This window comes from Hyperolius riggenbachi, chromosome 7 (genome assembly GCF_040937935.1).
Source record: "Hyperolius riggenbachi isolate aHypRig1 chromosome 7, aHypRig1.pri, whole genome shotgun sequence".
NCBI classification, from domain to species: domain Eukaryota; kingdom Metazoa; phylum Chordata; class Amphibia; order Anura; family Hyperoliidae; genus Hyperolius; species Hyperolius riggenbachi.
The window spans coordinates 242,458,674-242,481,378 of NC_090652.1; the positions used below are offsets into that span (position 1 = coordinate 242,458,674).

Below are 22,705 nucleotides of genomic sequence, written 5' to 3' on the forward strand. Positions count from 1 at the left end.
GGGCCTCACCTCCACCTCCGACATTCTGCCAAAACAGCTCCAGCACGTCTGTCACTGCTGCTCCACTCCAGACATGCTTGGCCCATGTGTCCCCATCCGAAATGGCCGCTTGGCTACGCATAGGAAGTGGGGTAGAACGTCAGGTTTTTGTAGGCAGTGTGTTCTGTGCCTTCCGTTTCCCATTGGTTTCTGTGTTCCGGATGGTGCTGTCAGGCTCCGGTCAGGCTCCGGTCAGAATGCGTGGGCCGGAGATCCGGACCCAAAAAATAGCGCATGTTAGAAAAGAGTCCGGATCCGATCCGGCTCCGGTACGTATGGAACGGACGCGTGTGAACGTCCGCATAGACATTACATTGCTATGCGGAACGTACGTTCCGTTTGTACAGTATGCGTTCCGGATCCGATCCGGAAAATCCTGATAGCGAACGCTAATGTGAACCGGGCCTAAAATGGAATGTCTTCATTTTGTTTGTTTTTTATTTAGAAAGAAATACTTTCAATTCTGTAAATTAGAAAGAAATGCTTTCAATTCTGGTGTGGGTGGCTTAACTGCCTTCATCACACATTTTTTGCTTGTTACACTTTTCTGCATCAAAAGTAAGGATTAGAATTAGAGGATAAATTGATGGAAGGTTTTTTTTTTACTGGCAAATATTAAAAGGTTAGGATTGAGGATGGATAAGTAAGAGTAGATATATAGTTAGGAGATAGAGTTGGAGAATCTTAGTCTTTTGGCAGGTAATGGAAGGATAGGGTAAGGCACCTTTAAGGGTCATTAACCACTTCCCGACCGCCCACTACACAGGGGCGGCGGGGAAGTGGAGCCCTGCAGGACGGCCTCACCCACAGAGGCGGCGGTCCATTTAAGGGCATGGGCGGAGCGATCGCGTCATCCGTGACGCGATCCTCCGCCGGCGCCTGTCACCGCTCGCTCGCCGCAACATCCCGCCGGCTATACGGAAGCGCCGGCGGGATGTTAACCCCGCGATCGCCGCATACAAAGTGTATAATACACTTTGTAATGTTTACAAAGTGTATTATACAGGCTGCCTCCTGCCCTGGTGGTCCCAGTGTCCGAGGGACCACCAGGGCAGGCTGCAGCCATCCTAGTCTGCACCCAAACACACTGATTTCTCCCCCCCCCTGCCCCAGATCGCCCACAGCACCCATCAGACCCCCCCCTGCCCACCCCCCAGACCCCTGTTTGCACCCAATCACCCCCCTAATCACCCATCAATCACTCCCTGTCACTATCTGTCAACGCTATTTTTTTTTTTATCCCCCCCCCTGCTCCCTGCCCCCTCCTGATCACCCCCCACCCCTCAGATTCTCCCCAGACCCCCCCCCCAGACCACCCCCCCCCTGTTTACTGTATGCATCTATCCCCCTGATCACCTGTCAATCACCTGTCAATCACCCGTCAATCACTCATCAATCACCCGTCAATCACCCCCTGTCACTGCCACCCATCAATCAGCCCCTAACCTGCCCCTTGCGGGCAATCTGATCACCCCCCCACACCAATAGATCGCCCACAGATCCGACATCAGATCACCTCCCAAATCCATTGTTTACATCTATTCTCTCCTCTAAACACCCACTAATTACCCATCAATCACCCATCAATCACCCCCTATCACCACTTGTCACTTTTACCTATCAGATCAGACCCTAATCTGCCCCTTGCGGGCACCCAATCACCCGCCCACACGCTCAGATTGCCCTCTGACCCCCCCTTATCAATTCACCAGTGCATTAATTACATCTGTTCTTCCCTGTAATAACCCACTGATCACCTGTCAATCACCTGCCAATCACCTATCACCCATCAATCACCCCCTGTCACCCCCTGTCACTGCCACCCATCAATCAGCCCCTAACCTGCCCCTTGCGGGCAATCTGATCACCCACCCACACCATTAGATCGCCCGCAAACCCGCCGTCAGATTACCTCCCAAATGTATCGTTTACATCTGTTATCTTCTCTAAACACCCACTAATTACCCATCAATCACCCCCTATCACCACCTGTCACTGTTACCTATCAGATCAGACCCTAATCTGCCCCTTGCGGGCACCCAATCACCCGCCCACACGCTCAGATTGCCCTCAGACCCCCCCCCCCCCTTATCAATTCGCCAGTGCATTAATTACATCTGTCCTTCCCTGTAATAACCCACTGATCACCTGTCAATCACCTGCCAATCACCTATCACCCATCAATCACCCCCTGTCACTGCCACCCAACAATCAGCCCCTAACCTGCCCCTTGCGGGCAATCTGATCACCCACCCACACCAATAGATCGCCCGCAGATCCGACATCAGATCACCACCCAAGCGCAGTGTTTCCATCTATTCTCTCCTCTAAACACCCACTAATTACCCATCAATCACCCATCAATCACTCCCTATCACCACCTGTCACTGTTACCTATCAGATCAGACCCTAATCTGCCCCTTGCGGGCACCCAATCGACCGCCTACACGCTCAGATTGCCCTCAGACCCCCCCTTATCAATTCGCCAGTGCAATATTTACATCTGTTCTCCCCTGTAATAACCCACTGATTACCTGTCAATCACCTATCAATCACCCATCAATCACCCCCTGTCACTGCCACCCATCAATCACCCCCTGTCACTGCCACCCATCAATCACCCGCTGTCACTGCCACCCATCAATCAGCCCCTAACCTGCCCCTTGCGGGCAAACTGATCACCCACCCACACCAATAGATCGCCCGCAGATCCGACATCAGATCACCACCCAAGCGCAGTGTTTCCATCTATTCTCTACCCTAAACACCCACTAATTACCCATCAATCACCCCCTGTCACTGCTACCTATCAGATTAGACCCCTATCTGCCCCTAGGGCACTCAATCACCCTCCCACACCCTCAGAATGCCCTCAGACCCCAGCCCTGATCACCTCGCCAGTGCATTGCTTGCATCCATTCCCCCCTCTAATCACACCTTGAGACACCCATCAATCACCTCCTGTCACCCCCTAGCACACCTACCCATCAGATCAGGCCCCAATTTGCCCCGTGTGGGCTCCTGATCACTCGGCCAAACCCTCAGACCCCCTTCCGATCACCTCCCCAGTGCATGGATTGCATCTATTTTCCCCTCTAACCACCCCCTGAGACACCCATCAATCACCTCCTGTCACCCCCCTAGCACTTCTATCCATCAGATCAGGCCCAATACAACCTGTCATCTAAAAGGCCACCCTGCTTATGACCGGTTCCACAAAATTCGCCCCCTCATAGACCACCTGTCATCAAAATTTGCAGATGCTTATACCCCTGAACAGTCATTTTGAGACATTTGGTTTCCAGACTACTCACGGTTTTGGGCCTGTAAAATGCCAGGGCGGTATAGGAACCCCACAAGTGACCCCATTTTAGAAAAAAAAGACACCCCAAGGTATTATGTTAGGTGTATGACGAGTTCATAGAAGATTTAATTTTTTGTCAAAAGTTAGCGGAAATTAATTTTTATTGTTTTTTTTTCACAAAGTGTCATTTTTCACTAACTTGTGACAAAAAATAAAATCTTCTATGAACTCGCCATACACCTAACGGAATACCTTGGGGTGTCTTCTTTCTAAAATGGGGTCACTTGTGGGGTTCCTATACTGCCCTGGCATTTTAGGGGCCCTAAACCGCGAGGAGTAGTCTAGAAAACAAATGCTTCAAAATGACCTGTGAATAGGACGTTGGGCCCCTTAGCGCACCTAGGCTGCAAAAAAGTGTCACACATGTGGTACCGCCGTACTCAGGAAAAGTAGTATAATGTGTTTTGGGGTGTATTTTTACACATACCCATGCTGGGTGGGAGAAATTTCTATGTAAATGGACAATTGTGTGTAAAAAAATCAAACAATTGTCATTTACAGAGATATTTCTCCCACTTAGCATGGGTATGTGTAAAAATACACCCCAAAACGCATTATACTACTTCTCCTGAGTACAGCGGTACCACATGTGTGGCACTTTTTTACACCCTAAGTACGCTAAGGGGCCCAAAGTCCAATGAGTACCTTTAGGATTTCACAGGTCATTTTGCGACATTTGGTTTCAAGACTACTCCTCACGGTTTAGGGCCCCTAAAATGCCAGGGCAGTATAGGAACCCCACAAATGACCCCATTCTAGAAAGAAGACACCCAAAGGTATTCCGTACGGAGTATGGTGAGTTCATAGAAGATTTTATTTTTTGTCACAAGTTAGCGGAAAATGACACTTTGTGAAAAAAAACTATTAAAATCAATTTCCGCTAACTTGTGACAAAAAAATAAAAACTTCTATGAACTCACCATACTCCTAACGGAATACCTTGGGGTGTCTTCTTTCTAAAATGGGGTCATTAGTGGGGTTCCTATACTGCCCTGGCATTTTAGGGGCCCTAAACCGTGAGGAGTAGTCTTGAAACAAAAATGACCTGTGAAATCCTAAAGGTACTCATTGGACTTTGGGCCCCTTAGTGCAGTTAGGGTGCAAAAAAGTGCCACACATGTGGTATCGCCGTACTCGGGAGAAGTAGTACAATGTGTTTTGGGGTGTATTTTTACACATACCCATGCTGGGTGGGAGAAATACCTCTGTAAATGACAATCTTTTGATTTTTTTACACACAATTGTCCATTTACAGAGGTATTTCTCCCACCCAGCATGGGTATGTGTAAAAATACACCCCAAAACACATTGTACTACTTCTCCCGAGTATGGCGATACCACATGTGTGGCACTTTTTTGCACCCTAACTGCGCTAAAGGGCCCAAAGTCCAATGAGTACCTTTAGGATTTCACAGGTCATTTTGAGAAATTTCGTTTCAAGACTACTCCTCACGGTTTAGGGCCCCTAAAATGCCAGGGCAGTATAGGAACCCCACAAATGACCCCATTTTAGAAAGAAGACACCCCAAGGTATTCCGTTAGGAGTATGGTGAGTTCATAGAAGATTTTATTTTTTGTCAAAAGTTAGCGGAAATTGATTTTAATTGTGTTTTTTCACAAAGTGTCATTTTCCGCTAACTTGTGACAAAAAATAAAATCTTCTATGAACTCGCCATACTACTAACGGAATACCTTGGGGTGTCTTCTTTCTAAAATGGGGTCATTTGTGGGGTTCCTATACTGCCCTGGCATTTTAGGGGCCCTAAACCGTGAGGAGTAGTCTTGAAACGAAATTTCTCAAAATGACCTGTGAAATCCTAAAGGTACTCATTGGACTTTGGGCCCTTTAGCGCAGTTAGGGTGCAAAAAAGTGCCACACATGTGGTATCGCCGTACTCAGGAGAAGTAGTATAATGTGTTTTGTGGTGTATTTTTACACATACCCATGCTGAGTGGGAGAAATATCTCTGTAAATGGACAATTGTGTGTAAAAAAAATTAACAAATTGTCATTTACAGAGATATTTCTCCCACCCAGCATGGGTATGTGTAAAAATACATCCCAAAACACATTATACTACTTCTCCTGAGTACGGCAATACCACATGTGTGGCACTTTTTTGCAGCCTAACTGCGCTAAGGGGTCCAAAGTCCAATGAGCACCTTTAGGCTTTACAGGGGTGCTTACAATTTAGCACCCCCCAAAATGTCAGGACAGTAAACACACCCCACAAATGATCCCATTTTGGAAAGTAGACCCTTCAAGGTATTCAGAGAGGGGCATGGTGAGTCCGTGGCAGATTTCATTTTTTTTTGTCGCAAGTTAAAAGAAATGGAAACTTTTTTTTTTTTTTTTTTTTCTCACAAAGTGTCATTTTCCGCTTACTTGTGACAAAAAACAATATCTTCTATGAACTCACTATGCCTCTCAGTGAATACTTTGGGATGTCTTCTTTCCAAAATGGGGTCATTTGGGGGGTATTTATACTATCCTGGAATTCTAGCCCCTCATGAAACATGACAGGGGGTCAGAAAAGTCAGAGATGCTTGAAAATGGGAAAATTCACTTTTGGCACCATAGTTTGTAAACGCTATAACTTTTACCCAAACCAATAAATATACACTGAATGGGTTTTTTTTAATCAAAAACATGTTTGTCCACATTTTTCGCGCTGCATGTATACAGAAATTTTACTTTATTTGAAAAATGTCAGCACAGAAAGTTAAAAAAATCATTTTTTTGCCAAAATTCATGTCTTTTTTGATGAATATAATAAAAAGTAAAAATCGCAGGAGCAATCAAATAGCATCAAAAGAAAGCTTTATTAGTGACAAGAAAAGGAGCCAAAATTCATTTAGGTGGTAGGTTGTATGAGCGAGCAATAAACCGTGAAAGCTGCAGTGGTCTGAATGGAAAAAAAGTGGCCGGTCCTTAAGGGGTAGAAAGCCCTAGGTCCTCAAGTGGTTAAGGTTAGGCAATAAAAAAGAGGGTAAGAAATAGATGTTATAAATAAATGTGAGGATTAGGTGCAGATAAAAGGGGTTAGGTGCCTTCTATTAGTAATAGGGTTAGGGGCGAAAATGAGGGGATAGAGAAAGTGCCGAAAGCCGAAGCCAGTGCCAAAAATACCCCAGGCCAGAAATGTATTCATACTTGCTGTTGGATTGGGTATTACTGCTACTGCCCTTTCGTAAAATGTAATGAATCTATCATGAGAGGTAAATTGTGTATGTTATTGCTGGCTTCTGTCTGTCTTTCGCTCTTTAAAGAGGAACTGGCGCGAAAATCTTAAAATTTAAAATGCATACAAATAAGAAGTACATTTCTTCCAGAGTAAAATGAGCCATACATTACTTTTCTCCTATGTTGCTGTCACTTACAGTAAGTATTAGAAATCTGACTTTACCGACAGATTTTGGGCTAGTCCATCTCTCCATAGGGGATTCTCAGCATGGCCTTTATTCTTTATAAAGACTAAAAGACACTGATAAAGATTTATACAAAGATGCTGGCCAGCCTCCCTGCTCGCTGAACACTTTTTTTTGGCAGTTGGCCAGAGCAACTGCCATTCACTAAGTGCTTTTAAAAATAAAGAAAACCCTGAGAACCCCCCTATGAGAAGGTGGGCTAGTCCAAAATCTGTCGGTAATGTCAGATTTCTACTACTTACTGTAAGTGACAGCAACATAGGAGAAAAGTAATTTATGGCTCATTTTATTCTGGAAGAAACATACTTTTTATTTGCATATGTTTATATTTATTTAAAATTTTAGGATTTTCGTGACAGAGGCCCTTTACACCCCTCAGTTGTGAAGTGGTTAATGGAGTTTCTCAGGGCATGCTACTACTGTATTTCAGGAACTGTTGGTCTGTATCTTAGTTATTTAAAGGACACCTGTGACTTAATTAAATAAACCTCAGAAGGGGAAAGCCTCTGGATCCTAATTAGGCTTCCCCCATCCTCTGCCGCCAGTTCGTTCCAGCGCTGGGACCCCACAGAGACAGCCTCCATAATATTTACATTTGTTGGTGCACGTATGCACACTAGTGGCTCTCCACTCAGGACTCCAAAGGAAATAGCTAAGCCCGATTGGATCCACTCTACTGCACAGGTGCGAGCTATCTGCAAATGCACAGTAGAGCGGACCCGATCAGGCTCAGCTATTTTTGCCAAAGCCCATTGGAAAGCCGCTACTGCACCTGTGCAAGGCTCCCGACAAGCAGCAACAAGCGAATCTTCAGGGGCTCCAGCGCTGTAACCCCTCTTGTGAGGAGGAAGGTGGAAGCCTTTTTAGGACCCAGAGGCTTCCCCCTCCCGAAGTAAGTACCCCCTAGGGGCACTTTTTTTCCCTTCAGGTGCGCTTAAAGTGATTTGTAAACTTTTACAGCTTTGTTGTCAGGTAATCATCAAATTTATACATTCTAGAATACGTCCACCAACTGGAGATTCCACATATCTCTCATGGGTGTGTTTTAATGTAAAATGAATGACAATTTTACTAGTGGCCACTTTCAATGGCTAAATATTTGAAGACTTCCCTGCAGGAGAAACAGCTTGATGAGAATCCAAAAAATAAATATGCAACTGTTTAAATAACTGATTCTTTATGTTAATATTTTATAAAAACAAAATGTGAAATTATCCAAATAGTAACATTTTTGTTAAACGCAACTTTTTTTTTTCCTGAAAGGAGCCTGAGAAGGTGCCAGATACGTCCATGAGGAATGAAAATGGAGAAGGCCCAGAATCCTCTATGTCTGCCAGAGACGGTACATTACTTGCAGATGCAGAGCTGCAGCCTGAGTTGCTAGCAGAAGATGCTGCATCTGGTGATGAATATGAGTGCATTTCCCCCGACGACATCTCCTTGCCTCCGCTTGCTGAGACTCCCGAGTCCAATGTCCCCCAGTCTGAGACAGAGCAAGATGACCAGCAGTGTTTCAGCTCTCATAGCATGCATGTCAGCTCTTACAGCTTGCAAATGCAAATAAACCCCAGTGGCAAAAGGCTGATGGATGGTTCAGAACCCTTAACACCTGCTGCTTACACTGATGTGTCGAGTCACAAGAGAGAAAAGGTTTCCAGCTACGCTGAGAGGTTTTGCTCCCCCACTGCTGGACACAAAGCAGAGTCTCCTTTTTCACACCACTCGACAGTAGTCAGTGAAACACGCTATTCCCTCAGTTCCTCACCTGCCAAAGTTAAACCCAGCTATCACTTGATGAACGAGGTGCATGAAACTCATTTGCAGCGCTGTTCTGTTTTCGAAAGCACGGAAAAAACAGAACCCATGCATGCCTCTGATAATGCCACTAGAACTAAAGATAGACTGCATGTTGTTCCCGGTGAATTCTCTGGTCTCATGTTTCAATCAGACACTGCCAAGAGCTGCCAGAGGCATACGGGCATCCAAGAGCCGAGTAGAAGCGTATCAGAAAAACCCAACAATGTTAGCCCAAGAGGTCAGAGCCCTGACTTCTCCAAGCACCTGTCTAATGTCACTGTTAAGGAAGGCTCTCCAGTCACTCTAGAAGTAGAAGTTACCGGATATCCAGAGCCTACTCTTACATGGTGGGTAGCCTATAATGAAGACAAAATATAGTGTTAGAATTCTCTGAGCTCTCAATTGATTTCAGGTTATGTATGTGTTGTGTGTGGTCATATCTTTCCTCATATTTGGACCTAAAAACAGCCCTAAGGGTGCTTCCAGTGGTCAAACAGCTCTTCTGTGGCTTGTCATTGTGGCAACCATGGACAATTTGGTGGCTTGTTCAAATGGCTGAAACCTCATTTTCCTTATATGCTGGGCTATGGACATGTTTTTACATTATGAAACTGTCCCAAACATGGGCAACAGAAGAACAGTATGGAAAAAATCTTAGAGAGTGCTTTCAGAGGAAACTGCATGTCAATTCAGTAATTTATTAAGAATATATATGCTCAAATAGGTGTGAAAATTGCATGGGGTGAACCAGGCTTAAAGAGATAGAGATCTATTTAAGCCTGGTTCACCCCATGCAATTTTCCCTCCTATTTGAGCAAGTGATCAGATCGATATTCAGATCTGACATCGAATGGATATAGAGGAAAGCTAGCACAAACATGTATGTGATTTTTTTTACATAAAAATTACATAGAGTGTGCAAGCCTTTAGGACTTTTGGGTACTTTAAAGTGAACCAGCTATAAATGTATATTGGCAATGATCTGAATTTTCACTTCACGCTAACAGGAAGTTTTACTAAACTGGACCTACTTATGTTAACTGGACCTATTGGTAGTGTAATTGTTTTTAAAGGAAACCTGAGATGGCAAAAACTGAAGTATTCACACTTACCTGGGAAATCCTCCAAGCCCAATGTGGTGCTTGTGGGCTCCCTCCTGGGCCAATCAGCAGCACGTGCATCCCCTCTTCCCGCTCCCGCAAACCACATGGGGCTGGAGGAAGCCCCAGGCAAGTAGAAATACAGCACTATGTACCATCTCAGGTGCACTTTAAAATCTTGTTTTCCAAATTCAAGCTTTGGCTCAATTTTATTTTCTTTAGGCTGGAAGGACTGCCTACTGTACTGCCTGAGCTCAGTGCTTTTTACTGAATTCTTTCCCTGTTTACAACAGACAATTGAAGTTCTCATAAATATGCTGAAATAACCCCCAACTGCCCTCTGGTCAATATTAGAATAATTGATTTTGCTCTTTCGAAGAGATCTGGGGAGTTGTTAACGTGAACCCGAGGTGAGAGACGTATGGAGACTGGCATTTTTATTTCCTTTTAAACAATGCACATTGCCTGGCTGACCTGCTGAACCACTGCTTCTACTTTAAGGCTCAGACCCTGAACAAGCATGCAGATCAGATGCTCTGACTCAAGTCTGACAAAATTAGCTTCATGCTTGTTTCAGGTACGTGATGCAGACACTACTGACCAGAAAGAGAAGCAGGACCGCCAGGCAACTGGTATTATTTAAAAGCAACTAAATATGGCAGCCTCCATAGGTCTATCATCTCAGGTTCCTTTTAACTATAAACTAACCCTTGAAAAAGACTCAACTCTGTAAGTGGAGAATATGACTTTTAAGTACATAATGAGAGGTTAAGTGCAGTGAAAACTGCATGCCAAAACAAAATTTTGTTCCAGGACTACATCTTGGAGAAATATATGCAAATTCAGTGCTGTTGGTAAGAGTCTCAGGAGAAAGTCTCCCAGGGTTAGAAGGAAGTCTCTTCCCTTTGACCTTTCATACCTGATTATAATAATTGGCACCACCTGTATAATTGCTGTAGTGGATAGCACTCTCACCTTTCAATGCTGAGGGCACTGGTTTAAGCCTGGGCCAGGACACTATTTGCATAAGGTTGTCCCTGCAATTGCATGGATTTCCCCTGTGCTCTCCAGTTTTCTTCCAAGTGCACTTGGTTCTCTATTCACCTCATTCAGAATCCATTCACCTCATTCCCATCAGTATTTCCACCAGAATTTTGTATGATTTTGCAAGATGTTTTTGGTGGAAGCATGGTGCTAAGATTGTCCTCTAAGGCAATGTTTCTCAACATTTAATTGGTATATACCCCTTTTAAAACCCTGTACTCATAAAGTACCCCCCACCCCCTGCACAGTAAACATCACAAGTACCCATTGACAAATATATATTTAATCATAGTACATGATAATTGGTTCTAAACAATTTCCAAGGATTTACTATTGCTTTTAATTAGCTAAATACTAATTTGGTGTTTTTTAAATAAGATTTATACTTTTCTAAAACTCTAAATTTGTTATTCTTGGTTGAGTATATCAAGTCCAAGTACCCTCTGGAACCATCAGAAGTACTCCCTGGGGTACGCGTACAACATGTTGAGAACCTAGGCACTAAGGGGCTGTTAGGGACAGGCCTCTGTAAAGTGCTATGGAAGATGTCAGTGCTATGTAAATACACAATAATTATTCATATTATTATGTTTGGTACTTCCGTACAAGTTCATTGACCTAACAGCTGATTCAACGGTGACTGGGGAGGTTGTTGTTAGGCACAGGAGAGGGGAGATTAGTGTTAGGCATAGAATAGGGGAAGTCAGTGTTAGGCACAGGCAGGGGAGGTAAGTGTAAGGCAGAGTAGTGGGGAGGTTAGTGCTAAGCAGAAGAGAGGGGAGGTTATTGTTAGGCAGATGAGAGGTAGAGGTTAGTCGAGGGAAGAATAGTGCTACGGTAGACTGAGGAGAGGAGCAGGTAAGTGTTAGGCACAGGAAAGGGTAGGCTAGTGTTAAATGGAGGAGAGGTTAGTGATAGGCAGAGGAGAGGGGAAGTTAGAGTTAGGGAGAGGAGAGGGGAGGTTAGTGTTAGGCAGAGGAGAGAGGAGGTTAGTGTTAGGCAGAGAAGAGGAGAGATAAGTGTTAGGGCGAACAGAGTTTAAGCATCGGAGCGCAGGTTACCATGAGGACATGAGAGAAGAGGTTAGTGTTAGGCATCAGAGAGAAAAGAGGTTAGTGTTAGGTATTGGAGAGAGGAGGTTACACTGTGAGGCATTGGAGAGAAAAGGTTAGTGTGAGGTATAGAAAAGAGGAGGCTACTGTGAGGTATAGGAGAGAAAAGGTTAGTGTAAGGTATAGGAGAGGAGAGGTTAGTGTTAGGTATTGGAGATTGGAGTTAGTCTGACAGGGTTCTATCCCTTCCACTTATAGCAGCCACCATCAAATCAGCTGTAAGTCAATCAGCTGTTAGGTTGACGGACTAATTCATAAGTGCCTTATATATTTTTTTTTTTGTGACACACTCCACAGGGCTAAACACAGTGTAATTTAACCACTTCCGTACCAACAATCTCTGGCCCCTTAAGGCCCAGAGACTGCTGGTAACAAAAACCACAGCATACCAACGAATTGCTGCAAATACTCGCTGCTCTCGCCGGTCACGATGCTGTCCCATCGCCACAAGTCTCTCTCTCTGCCGTCTCTATGATGGCAAAGCGCTGCCAGCTGGTCAGAAGATGCTTTCATTGGCTCCTGACGTTGTCTATCAATGTGAGTCAATGTGATTGGCCCTCCGTAATCACGTGGTCAGGAGCCAATGAAAGCAGCTCCTGGCCTGCTCACAGAGCTCTGCCATCTTATAGACGGCAAAACGAACGAATTGTGGTGTGTGGAAAGAGTAGCTAGATCAGCATAGCAACAGGGATGTGGAATACCGAAACAGTAGAATCTACGTCCAGTCAGAGTCTCAGCACCACCTGCAGGACGTAGATTCGTACTGCTTCGGTCACGAAGCAGTTAAGTTATAGTGAATAATAATACATTAATAGATGCTGCCTGTACAACAGAAACAACCAAACCTACAAGTATATAAATACATACATAAAAAGCGCAAAGTGTAGTGCAGGTGATAGGTGGCTTAACAGACCAATAGGAAATTATAGTACACTTTTCTAAATTCCCCTTTGCTTTAGTTACCATCCTCTGCTCAAATCTCTAGAACTACTAATATTCAGCCATGCAGTTTTCATTGAAGGTACCTCTATCTGTGTAATTTATCATCATATGATCTGTTTATATTGGCCAGATTTACTTCAGTCACTTTAAGTGTGTAGTCACCAGAACCTTATATAGTAGCAGTCACTTGAAGTGTTAAAATATTACTTTTCTTTCAGCAGATTAAAATGACCATGGAAACCCCACTCGGTGTATTGTTTTTAGGCAAGCAATAACCGTGCCGTTGTTTACATACCTATCATGCATTTGATGGACACCGGCAGATGGTCACCATCCAGCCATGAAAATGGATTGAACAGGCTAAAGGCTGAGTTGTACAGATCATTTTGTTCACTTTATCACCAGGCAGATCAGTTTGGATTAACTCACTTCAAACTTGGTTTAGAGACATTAAGTTTATAGGATAAGAGTCTGAAGAAGGTTTTAGATCAAAGGATTATTCTTTGGATTTTTTTGTTCGTAAATAAATGGTCTCATCCTGATTCAAAACAATGTTTTAACTGATGGCTAACAAGGTACAATACACTGTTAGTTTTTCTGTGCAAATCCTTGTGCACGCTAGCAAATATTAGCTTTTAATTAGACAAATGATCTTATCAAATGGTAAAATTGTCTCGTAGAGAATCATAGGTCATAAGTAAATTCTTCTTTACTAATAAAAAAACAACTGATAAGCAAACATTTCACTGATTTGTGAGCGATTGGACATGATGGTAAATACCGATCCATGTAATGTGACAGGGATAGGAATTTGCATATAGAGGTAAACACCTGGAGTGGTCCCAAGGCCCTTCCAGAGAAATGCAAAAACACAGAAATCCTAGGTGCCCCTTATAATGTAGTTATTTGCTGCACCAGGAATATGTATTGATCAAATTAACATTATTCATATGTGTAGACCAGCAACCACAGCGTCGAGCAGGTCAAGAGACCCCATCTTCACTCAGGTCTTTTTCATCTTCTGCAGATACATGAGTTGCTCTCTTAAAAACATTTTATTGGGAATTCCAGGGAACTCTAAACACTATAGCCTCGATTCATAAAGCATTACCTCATGCGGTAATGCTGAAAACAGCATACTTTCCCGACCACTTAGCAAAGTGTCAATTCATAAAGGCTGCTACCGCATGAGAAGCTGACATTACCAACCAGGGAGATAAATTACTGACTTGGCTGTAGTTACCGCCAAAACATGTCAGTAAATTGCCCGCAAATGCCAATTCATAAAGCCTTCAACAAGCGGTAAGCCTGGCGGTAGTTACTGACACCTCTAGTGAGGCGTTAACAAGTTACTGACAGCTCTGATGAATGCAAAGTGCAGAGAGCCGAAGTCTGTTTGAGTCATCTGTGGAGAGAGCCAGAGAGCCGTCTGTGTGAGTCATTTGAGCAGGCAGGGAAAGACTGTGTGAGTCATCTGTCTGAGTCATTTGTGCAGAGAGCCGTCTGTGCGAGTCATTTCTGCAGGGCGAAGAGAGAATCGAGACACTGCTCTACTCCACCGCTCAATGGGCTGCGGTAATTTAACGACCTCCAAGGGCAGCTGGGGAAATCTTTATGAATTAGCACACAGACCGGGAAAATACCGAGTGCGGTATTTTCCCGACATGATTGTTTTTATCGCACAGCTTTTTATGAATCGAGGCCAAGGCCCCCCCCCCAGGACTTGGGAAGTCAAAGGCGCTCCAAAACGAAGGTCAACTGATTTTACTGTTTAAGGGATAAGAAAAAGGAAGGCTTACATGAATGAGTAAAGCACTAATATTTGGTAAATGGGTGCTTTAATGAAACACTAAAACAACAAGTTTCATGGGTCCAAGTCTGCTTCTTCAGGTTAAATACAGTGTCTCGAGAAAAAAAGGTCCATCACTAGGAGCACGATAACTGTTGCCCCCATGCAGAGTTGGGTGAAAGTTCTTGGCAGGTTGATATACAGATGTGTTGCTAGTCTGTAGCCGTGGTGTAACTACAATTCATGGGGCCCCCAGCGAAACTTTGAGGGACCTCCTAATGTTCACACCCTGGGCCATATGCAATTCACTTTTTCACCTACGAGATATTTTTTTCATTTACAATTTAAAATAACTTTACAGCACTTTTCAACTACAAAAGTATCAAAAAGTAGGTGAAACGGTACTATCAAAATTATTTTGAGTATTTTCATGCTTTCTAGTAGCTTAAAAGGAATTTTATTGACAAGTTTAAAAATATCACCTAGGAGAAAAAGTTAATTGCATATGGGCCCCTGTCCCTTGTCTTCCCTTGGTACCCTTCATGGGCCATCTCACAAGGGTCATGAAACAAGTGTGGCAATCATGATCTTTACACCTATAACAAGTGTAACCACAAAAACACATGATATGAAGTATAGTCCCCTGTATCGGAGGAAGGGAAGGTTAGTAACTGGGGCCCCCCACAGCTCTGGGCCTCCCTGCCATCACTGGTGCTGCTCCTCTCTAATTGTGCCCCTGCTGTTGGCTCGTGACATGTTCTGTTGCTATAGAGCTGAGAGGAATAATGATGTGCATTGCATAGCACAGAAGAATTGGTAAGGAGTAGGAAAGTTCTCTTGACTTGGCTGACTTGTATACAGCCAAGATGATCCGGTGCTCCCATGCACACATTAGATTATTTGCAGAGTGGGCCTGATGGGCCAAGAACCATCTAGCCAGGGGCATAGAAATAGGGGGTGCAGAGATAGCGACCGCATCGGGGCCCTTGAGCCAGAGAGGCCCCAAGGGGCCCTCCCTCAAGCACAATATTAGCTCACTATTGGTCCTGTACTGGTAATAATCATTTCTATAGATGCTTGAAATAGTGAAAATCATTAATAAACTGTTCTCCATCCCGTTTTTGCACCTCTGACACTGTGGTTGTCCTTCACAGGTTTTTGTGCACCATATCAATTGTTATGTATAGAGTGCTTGGGGCCCCATGTAAAACTTGCACCGGGGCCCATAGCTCCTTAGCTACGCCACTGCATCTAGCGTGTGTACACACAGGGAGACCTGCCACCAACCTTTTCAGCAGTTCTGATTGATTTCCAGTAATTGATTGGAAATGAATGCCAAATAAACATACATATACAGTATGAACGGTGGCCTTTTTTTCCTAATTTGTTTTCTGCAGATTCTTGTCCTGTCACATTACATTGATCAACCATTTGCACATGTATGCGACACAGTATGTGAAAGATTGATCGATATTTACCAGAATGTTCGATTACCCGAGAAATGAACAAATCATTGCTTATTTGTTGTTCTCAATCAGTCAGCAGACAAATTTACTTCTAATTCTCAAACAAACCAATTATTTATGTGTAATGTTTGGTGGATCGCCAGTGAACATTGGCCAGTTTGTACTCAGCTTAACACTCAGTTCACACCATTACATTTGAAACTCATGGGACAAATCAGATTTTTAATACCTTACCTTCCATAATCTGGAACAGTTAAGTATACTTACAAATGAAACCGTAGTGTGCACTACACAAATGTAAAATATTCTGCAGAACTCATGCATCGATGACAGTGGTGTTTCTGACTCTAAGTGTTCTTATATTTAAAGATATATTTAAAGGACAACTATCAAAAAATAAGACAACCCATATATCCCTTAATTGTGTTGAGAACAAATGTAGGGAATTTGTGAGCACAAATATTTTTCTTCTGTGTATTTTTGTAATTTTATTTCATCCTTTAGTGTGTTATACATAGCCTACCCCCCCCCCCCCCCCCCAATAACTGCAAACACTACCTACCACCTAACCCTTACCTCCCACTACACACTACCTACATAAGGCCTAACCCTTAACAACCCCCCCCCCCCCCCCACACACACACACACACACACACACACACCCAGGCGCTCTAGAGAGAGATTAGCACAGAGGATAGAGATTAGACTCACATACACTCTATCCCCTATGCTATTAAAGCAGTTTGTATTGACCTGAAGAAGCGGGCCACGTCCCATGAAATGTGTTGTCAGATTGCTTTTTGAATACAAACAATTGTTCCAGTTGAACTGGTGTCTCTATCTTCTGGAGAAGTAAGCAATGACCTTTATTTTATTATATTTTTATTTATATTTTAAAATAGTAAAATAGAACACACATTGGGCGCCTCCATCCTACCCACTACCAGTGGGAGGTAATAGCTTTGCAGTTTTCCTGGAAAGTCTATTGTACTATAGGAGAGCGACCATCCAGTATCCAGCAGCACCTGGAGTACCGAGCAGGGGCAGTTCATTCCCTGCAGGCCTATACGGTGTTTGCAGGAACTGCAACCCACCTTTGTGAGTATATATTTATATAAGTTTAGCTTCCCTATACCTGATGATACTGCACCATTTGGCTCCTGGTCTCTCCCTACTTCTCGCCTAGGTATTCTTGGTCCTTACAAGAATCACTGAAGAAAACCCCTGTATATGCAGCAGATCAGGTGTTTCTGACATTATTGTCAGATCTGACATGATTAGCTCCATGCGTGCGGCTGGTGTGATTCAGACACAACTGCAGCCAAACAGATCAGCAGGGCTGTCAGGCAACTGGCATTGTTTAAAATTAATAAATATGGCAGCCTCCATATACTTCTGGCTTTAGGTTCCCTTTTAAGGAAGGAAGGGGAAAAAAGAGAATTGAACTTCTTTGGGGCTTCTAACGGCCCCCCCACAGATGTCCTGTGCTTCCGCCGGAACAAAATGATCCTCCGGTCCCCGCCGCGGCTCACTTCCTGGTTTTTGCGACTTTATTGTCGTGGTTCACTTTGCCTGCATGGCCCTGGCTATGCGCGTCCTCATTCCCACTGACATCACGGGGAGCTTTCTGCACACAGTACGCGTATTGCACTTGGGCAGGAAGCTCGCGGCGTCAGCGGAGGCGAGGGCACGCATGGCCAGGGCCGTGCAGGCGCAGTGGACCGCCACATTAAAGTCACAGAAACCAGGAAGTGAACTGGGGACTGGGCCAGAGGATCGGTTTGCACCCGATGTGGGCACAGGACATCTGTGGGGGGGGGGGGCATTAGAAGCCCCAGGTAAGTGCAACTCTTTTTTTTTGTGTCCTTACAGTACTCCTTTAAAGCAAACGCAAAATGATTACATAATCATAAATAAATAGATACTTAACTCAGTCGTTGGAAAGCCTCTGGATGGTCCAGAGGCTTCCTGGACCTTTCCAAATAGCTAACTGTTCCAATGCGTTCATCTTCTCTCCGTGCTCCTGGCTGCGGATGAGCGCATCTGGACTTGACATGCGTAAAGACAGCGCATGGCCAGTAGAATGAATTAACTTCTACACAGCTTTTTTCTCCATTCTCGAATGCTTCAATCTACTGGGCATACAAGGACCTTAGTTACATATTCCCAATCCAGATGCATTTGTCTACAGCTGCTCGATGCCAGAAGAAATCTATTCAACTTGCGTCAAATAAGTATAGAGGATACTTGTGCTTGAACATTGGGCTGTTGGAGAATCCAGGAAGTTTTGGGACCATCCAGAGGGGTCTCACTACTGAGGTAAGTATCTAACAATTTTATTTTCCCTTCAAGCATCATTTAAGTATAAGAACACTTAGGCAGCAGATGTTCAGCAATGCATGGGATGTACCGTAGCAATGCAGAAAAACTCAGCTATTAAACAGCCTTTTTTTGCTTCTTCATAATTACATATTGCATCCTCATTACCTTTTTTGACTGTAGGATCTCTTGGGTCCACCTGTAGATTATGTTGTGTTCCAATTCACACTACATTCCATACACACATTCAGTCCATGGTTCAAACTTGAATATAGCCTTCTTGTCCATAGTGTAGGTTTATGCCAAATAGCATCTGTTTAGAAGATAAAATGTTACCTTTATTAAAAAAAAAAATTGTTTCAGCCATGCTACTAGAAACGGAATTTCTCTGAATGGTTTGAACATGTTTGTATTTTTGTGTGTGAAAACTGTAGATTTTGTGGAGTTTATCTGAATAGGAGTATCATAGTCAATGCCACAGTGTTCAGCCAGATGATCACACTTCTATAAATCAATTTCCAGAAGTGTATTGCCATCCACGTAGATCTGATTACACTAGTACGTGCTTTTTGCTCAAACCAAACAACAAATGATTTTCGTATGTGATGCACAGATTTTTAATAAAGGTTGTTATTTAATCAGCCGTGTGTTATACTTCTTCATATGAATATGAGCAGGCGAAGCTGTAAATTATCTGAGAGCCTATTGTTGAGTCTCCCCAGAGGTGTGAATGATCTATTCATTATAACTTATTCATACGTCATCATATATATGGTGACTTACAACAAAACGTATCATTTAACCCTTTAGCAGACACATATAGCAAAGCAAAGATATATGTGCTCTGCAGGGCCAATTGTGGGATGGGGGGGGGGGTGGAGTGTGCCCTCCCCAGCCTGGCAGGGTATGGAGAGCGACGCAGGAAGCTTTCATATTTACCTGTTCCGGGTGGCTGGATTGGCTTCTCCTCTGGTGGCACTGCAAGTCCGATATCCTCTTCTGAGTTCCGATCACATGATATGACATGTGATCGTAACTCAGAGGATGGTGTCAGCAGTGCAATGCCACCTGGTGGTGAAAGAGGGGTGATGAAAGAGTCGCATTCATCACCCCTCTTCCACCATCAGGGTTGCTACAATGCTGACACCATCCCCTGGGTTACGATTATATGTCATATCATGTGTGAGGCGAGTAAAACCGCATCCAGCTGCCTGGATCAGATAAATATAAAGAAGTTCCCTGCACCGCTCTGCATTGCTGCATTAGGCAGCTAAATGGCTAATGCCATTAGAAGATGCCCTGGTACGCATTATCTGTCTCAAGATCATGCGTGCAGGGCTGCGCTCATAGGTTAAGTGTCCAGTCAAAATGAAAAAAGTGTGCTTTAAAGAGACTTTGAAGTCTCCTAAAATTCAGCCTTTTATTGCAAAAACCTCATTAACATTATTGCCCTAACTAAAACGCCACATCCCCACGGCTGAACTCTAACTAAATCCTCCCAAACTCCCTGGGGCACACTGCGGGAAGAGCTTACGTAAGAGGCAGAGCTTTCGGCTGCAGCTCTGCCTCTACACGCATCTATCACCGTGTATCTCCGCCTCCGCCCGCCCCTCTCAGTCTTCCTTCACTGAGAGGGGCGGGCTGCACTTTATTATACTGCAGTGATACTACAGTGATTTATTGTTTATAAACTTTTTTTTGGGGTCGGGGCCTGCTCCCTTAATACAATTGTCTGGCTATTGCATTGACAGATTCACAGATTATTGACAATAAATCGCTTCAATGCAGAGCCGCTCCTTCAAACATTTTTGCGGATGGTGGTTCCAACCATTTAGGGTAATTACACTTTTGCCTCAGAGGGGGTTCATTTATTGGCTGTGCAGTCTGTATATATTCTTTATTCATATCAGAGATGGTCTGTGGAGCATCACACAAAATTAGCTGGGACTATAGCCTAGTAGCTACATACACACTTTAAATTTGAGTTTGGCAGCTGGATTGAGCAACTGTAGTTCGTAAGTGGTTTTGTAAAAAAAAATAAAAAAATACATAAGAATCCCCCATGAGGAGATGGATTAGTCCAAAACCTGTTAGATTTTCACTACCTGCTGTAAGTGACACCAAGGGAATACATTTACTGTATAGTATATTTTGCTCTGGGAGAAATCTACATTTTATGTATATGTGTATATCTATGCATTTTAAATGTTACAATTTTTCACATTAGATATCCTAAGTTTCATTTGTAGGTTGATGTTGACCATTCCTAAACAAATTATTGCATACTATAAGGTTTAAAACGAAATCCAAAAACCATTATTATTAATTGACCACCTTTAACTGGAATCATTTTATTGAATCGAAAGTGCCTCTGAGCAATTGCAATTGAAATGTGTGCAGCTAGCATGATGTAAAAGAGGAACACAGCAAATTACAATGAATTTTAGAAAAAGTTACTGGGATGCAATTCAAGCATTTAATATACCGGTAAACATATAACAAGGGCTGCTGCAATTAAAATATAACTTTTATTGCAACTTTACTAAAAAAATTGTAGTCAAAAATCATAAGTCCCATCCAAAAATTGTATCTCGGAAGAAACAAAGTTCATTGATCCTGGTATAATTATTGCACTGATGATCTGCATATATGTAGATAAATTACAATGAAGACATTAAACCAATCATGTTTCCCTGCAAGTTCTGCTCTACACAAGCAACTCAAGGTAACTGAAGTACTTTCCAATATTTAATATAGCAAAGCGTAGGAAGTGATTATGAGTTCAGCTACACTGTAGCTAAACTCATATATTGGCAGGGCTGTGCACGGTTTGGTTATGAGTTTGGCTACAGTGTAGCTAAACTTACATAGCAGCAGGAACGGAAGTTTAGTGTGAGGGGATAAGAATGGGTCTTGACTGTAATGTAGCCCAGACCCAAGAGATAGTGTTAGCTGATAAAGTATCGGGGAGGGAGGTTAGTGTTAGTTAATAAGGTATCGGGAAGGGAGGTTAGTGTTAGTCGATAAGGTATCGGGGAGGGAGGTTAGTGTTAGTCGATAAGGTATCGGGGAGGGATGTTAGTGTTAGTTGATAAGGTACCGGGGAGGGAGGTTAGTGTTAGCCGATAAGGTATCGGGGAGGGAGGTTAGTGTTAACCGATAAGGTATCGGGGAGTGGGGGTTAGTGTTAGGCATTAGTCATGTATGATAGCAAAAACAGGCAACAAACTGATCTATGGCTAACTGTGTGTTTATTTGGAAATGACCAACTGGTTGATTTATGCATCAGGAATAGAAATTTAAAATCTGTTAAAAAAAAGCATCACATACATTACAAAACAGATTATCTATGGAATACACTTTCTTCAAATTGGAACATAAAATCCGACTGATAATATAAAGGATTGTCTTCAAAGGTTGGCAGGATTAACGTCTACTAAGCAAGCACAAGTGCTAACCATACAATATTTTTAGTTAAATGTTTTTTTCATGGATCTCTTTGCTTGAATTAAAGGTACTTTTTTTTTTTATAAACCAATGAAACCAGTGATATTGTCACAGTAGGTTTATGAGCTCCTATGAGCTTTGAGTCAGGCATTGTTTATACTTTAGCGAAAAGGGGGAAAATAAATCAATACATTGCAATGAGAGAAGTTAAAAAATAGAAGAGAGATCAAGAAATGTTAGATAGTTGCCATGTAATTTGTTCATATTATTTGATCCACAATCAGCCTGCATGGAATTATCTTTATTGCTCGCAGACAAGAAAAAAAAAACAACACCAACCAAAAAAAGCACCAAGTGCCATGACCTATAACCACACCCCTAGCAATGCGATAGGCTAAGAGGTTTTTCTTATAGATATACAGATGCACAGAAGGAGATACTGGTTGCTTGACAGTTGGAAACAGCTATTATTTCCCACAATGCACCAAGGTTCACAGACAGGAAACTGTCAGTACCTATGTCCTGATATCACACTGTGGGAGTGGTTTCACCACAACATCAGCCATACTGTCCTCCTAAGATCTATTCAAGAAAAAGTAAAGATTTCTCATTGGAAAAGTAGTATCAGCTACCTATTGGGATGAAGTTCAATCCTTGGTTACAGTTCCTCTTTAAGAAAAACATCCCAGGTTTGCTGGATCATGTTTCCAAGCCCACAGTTTTATTACTTTTTTATTTATTTACAATAGATTTAGGAATATACTTTCAGACATAACTCTCTTGCTTTTCTCTTCCCAGTCTGCTTCTTCCTGATGTCAGATTCCGTACAGCTGTCCTTTTGGACCTTCGTATTAAGAA

The 22,705-nt window shown here is 43.1% G+C and overlaps 1 protein-coding gene across 1 annotated transcript in view; it reads left to right on the forward strand.

Annotated features, from left to right (window-relative positions):
• CCDC141 (coiled-coil domain containing 141) overlaps window positions 1-22,705 on the forward strand; it is a 268,731-nt gene that overhangs the window by 238,623 nt on the left and 7,403 nt on the right. The window contains exon 22 of the mRNA XM_068247372.1: window positions 8,095-8,975. Coding sequence (XP_068103473.1) covers window positions 8,095-8,975 — 881 coding nt within the window. The remainder of the gene's footprint in view (window positions 1-8,094; window positions 8,976-22,705) is intronic.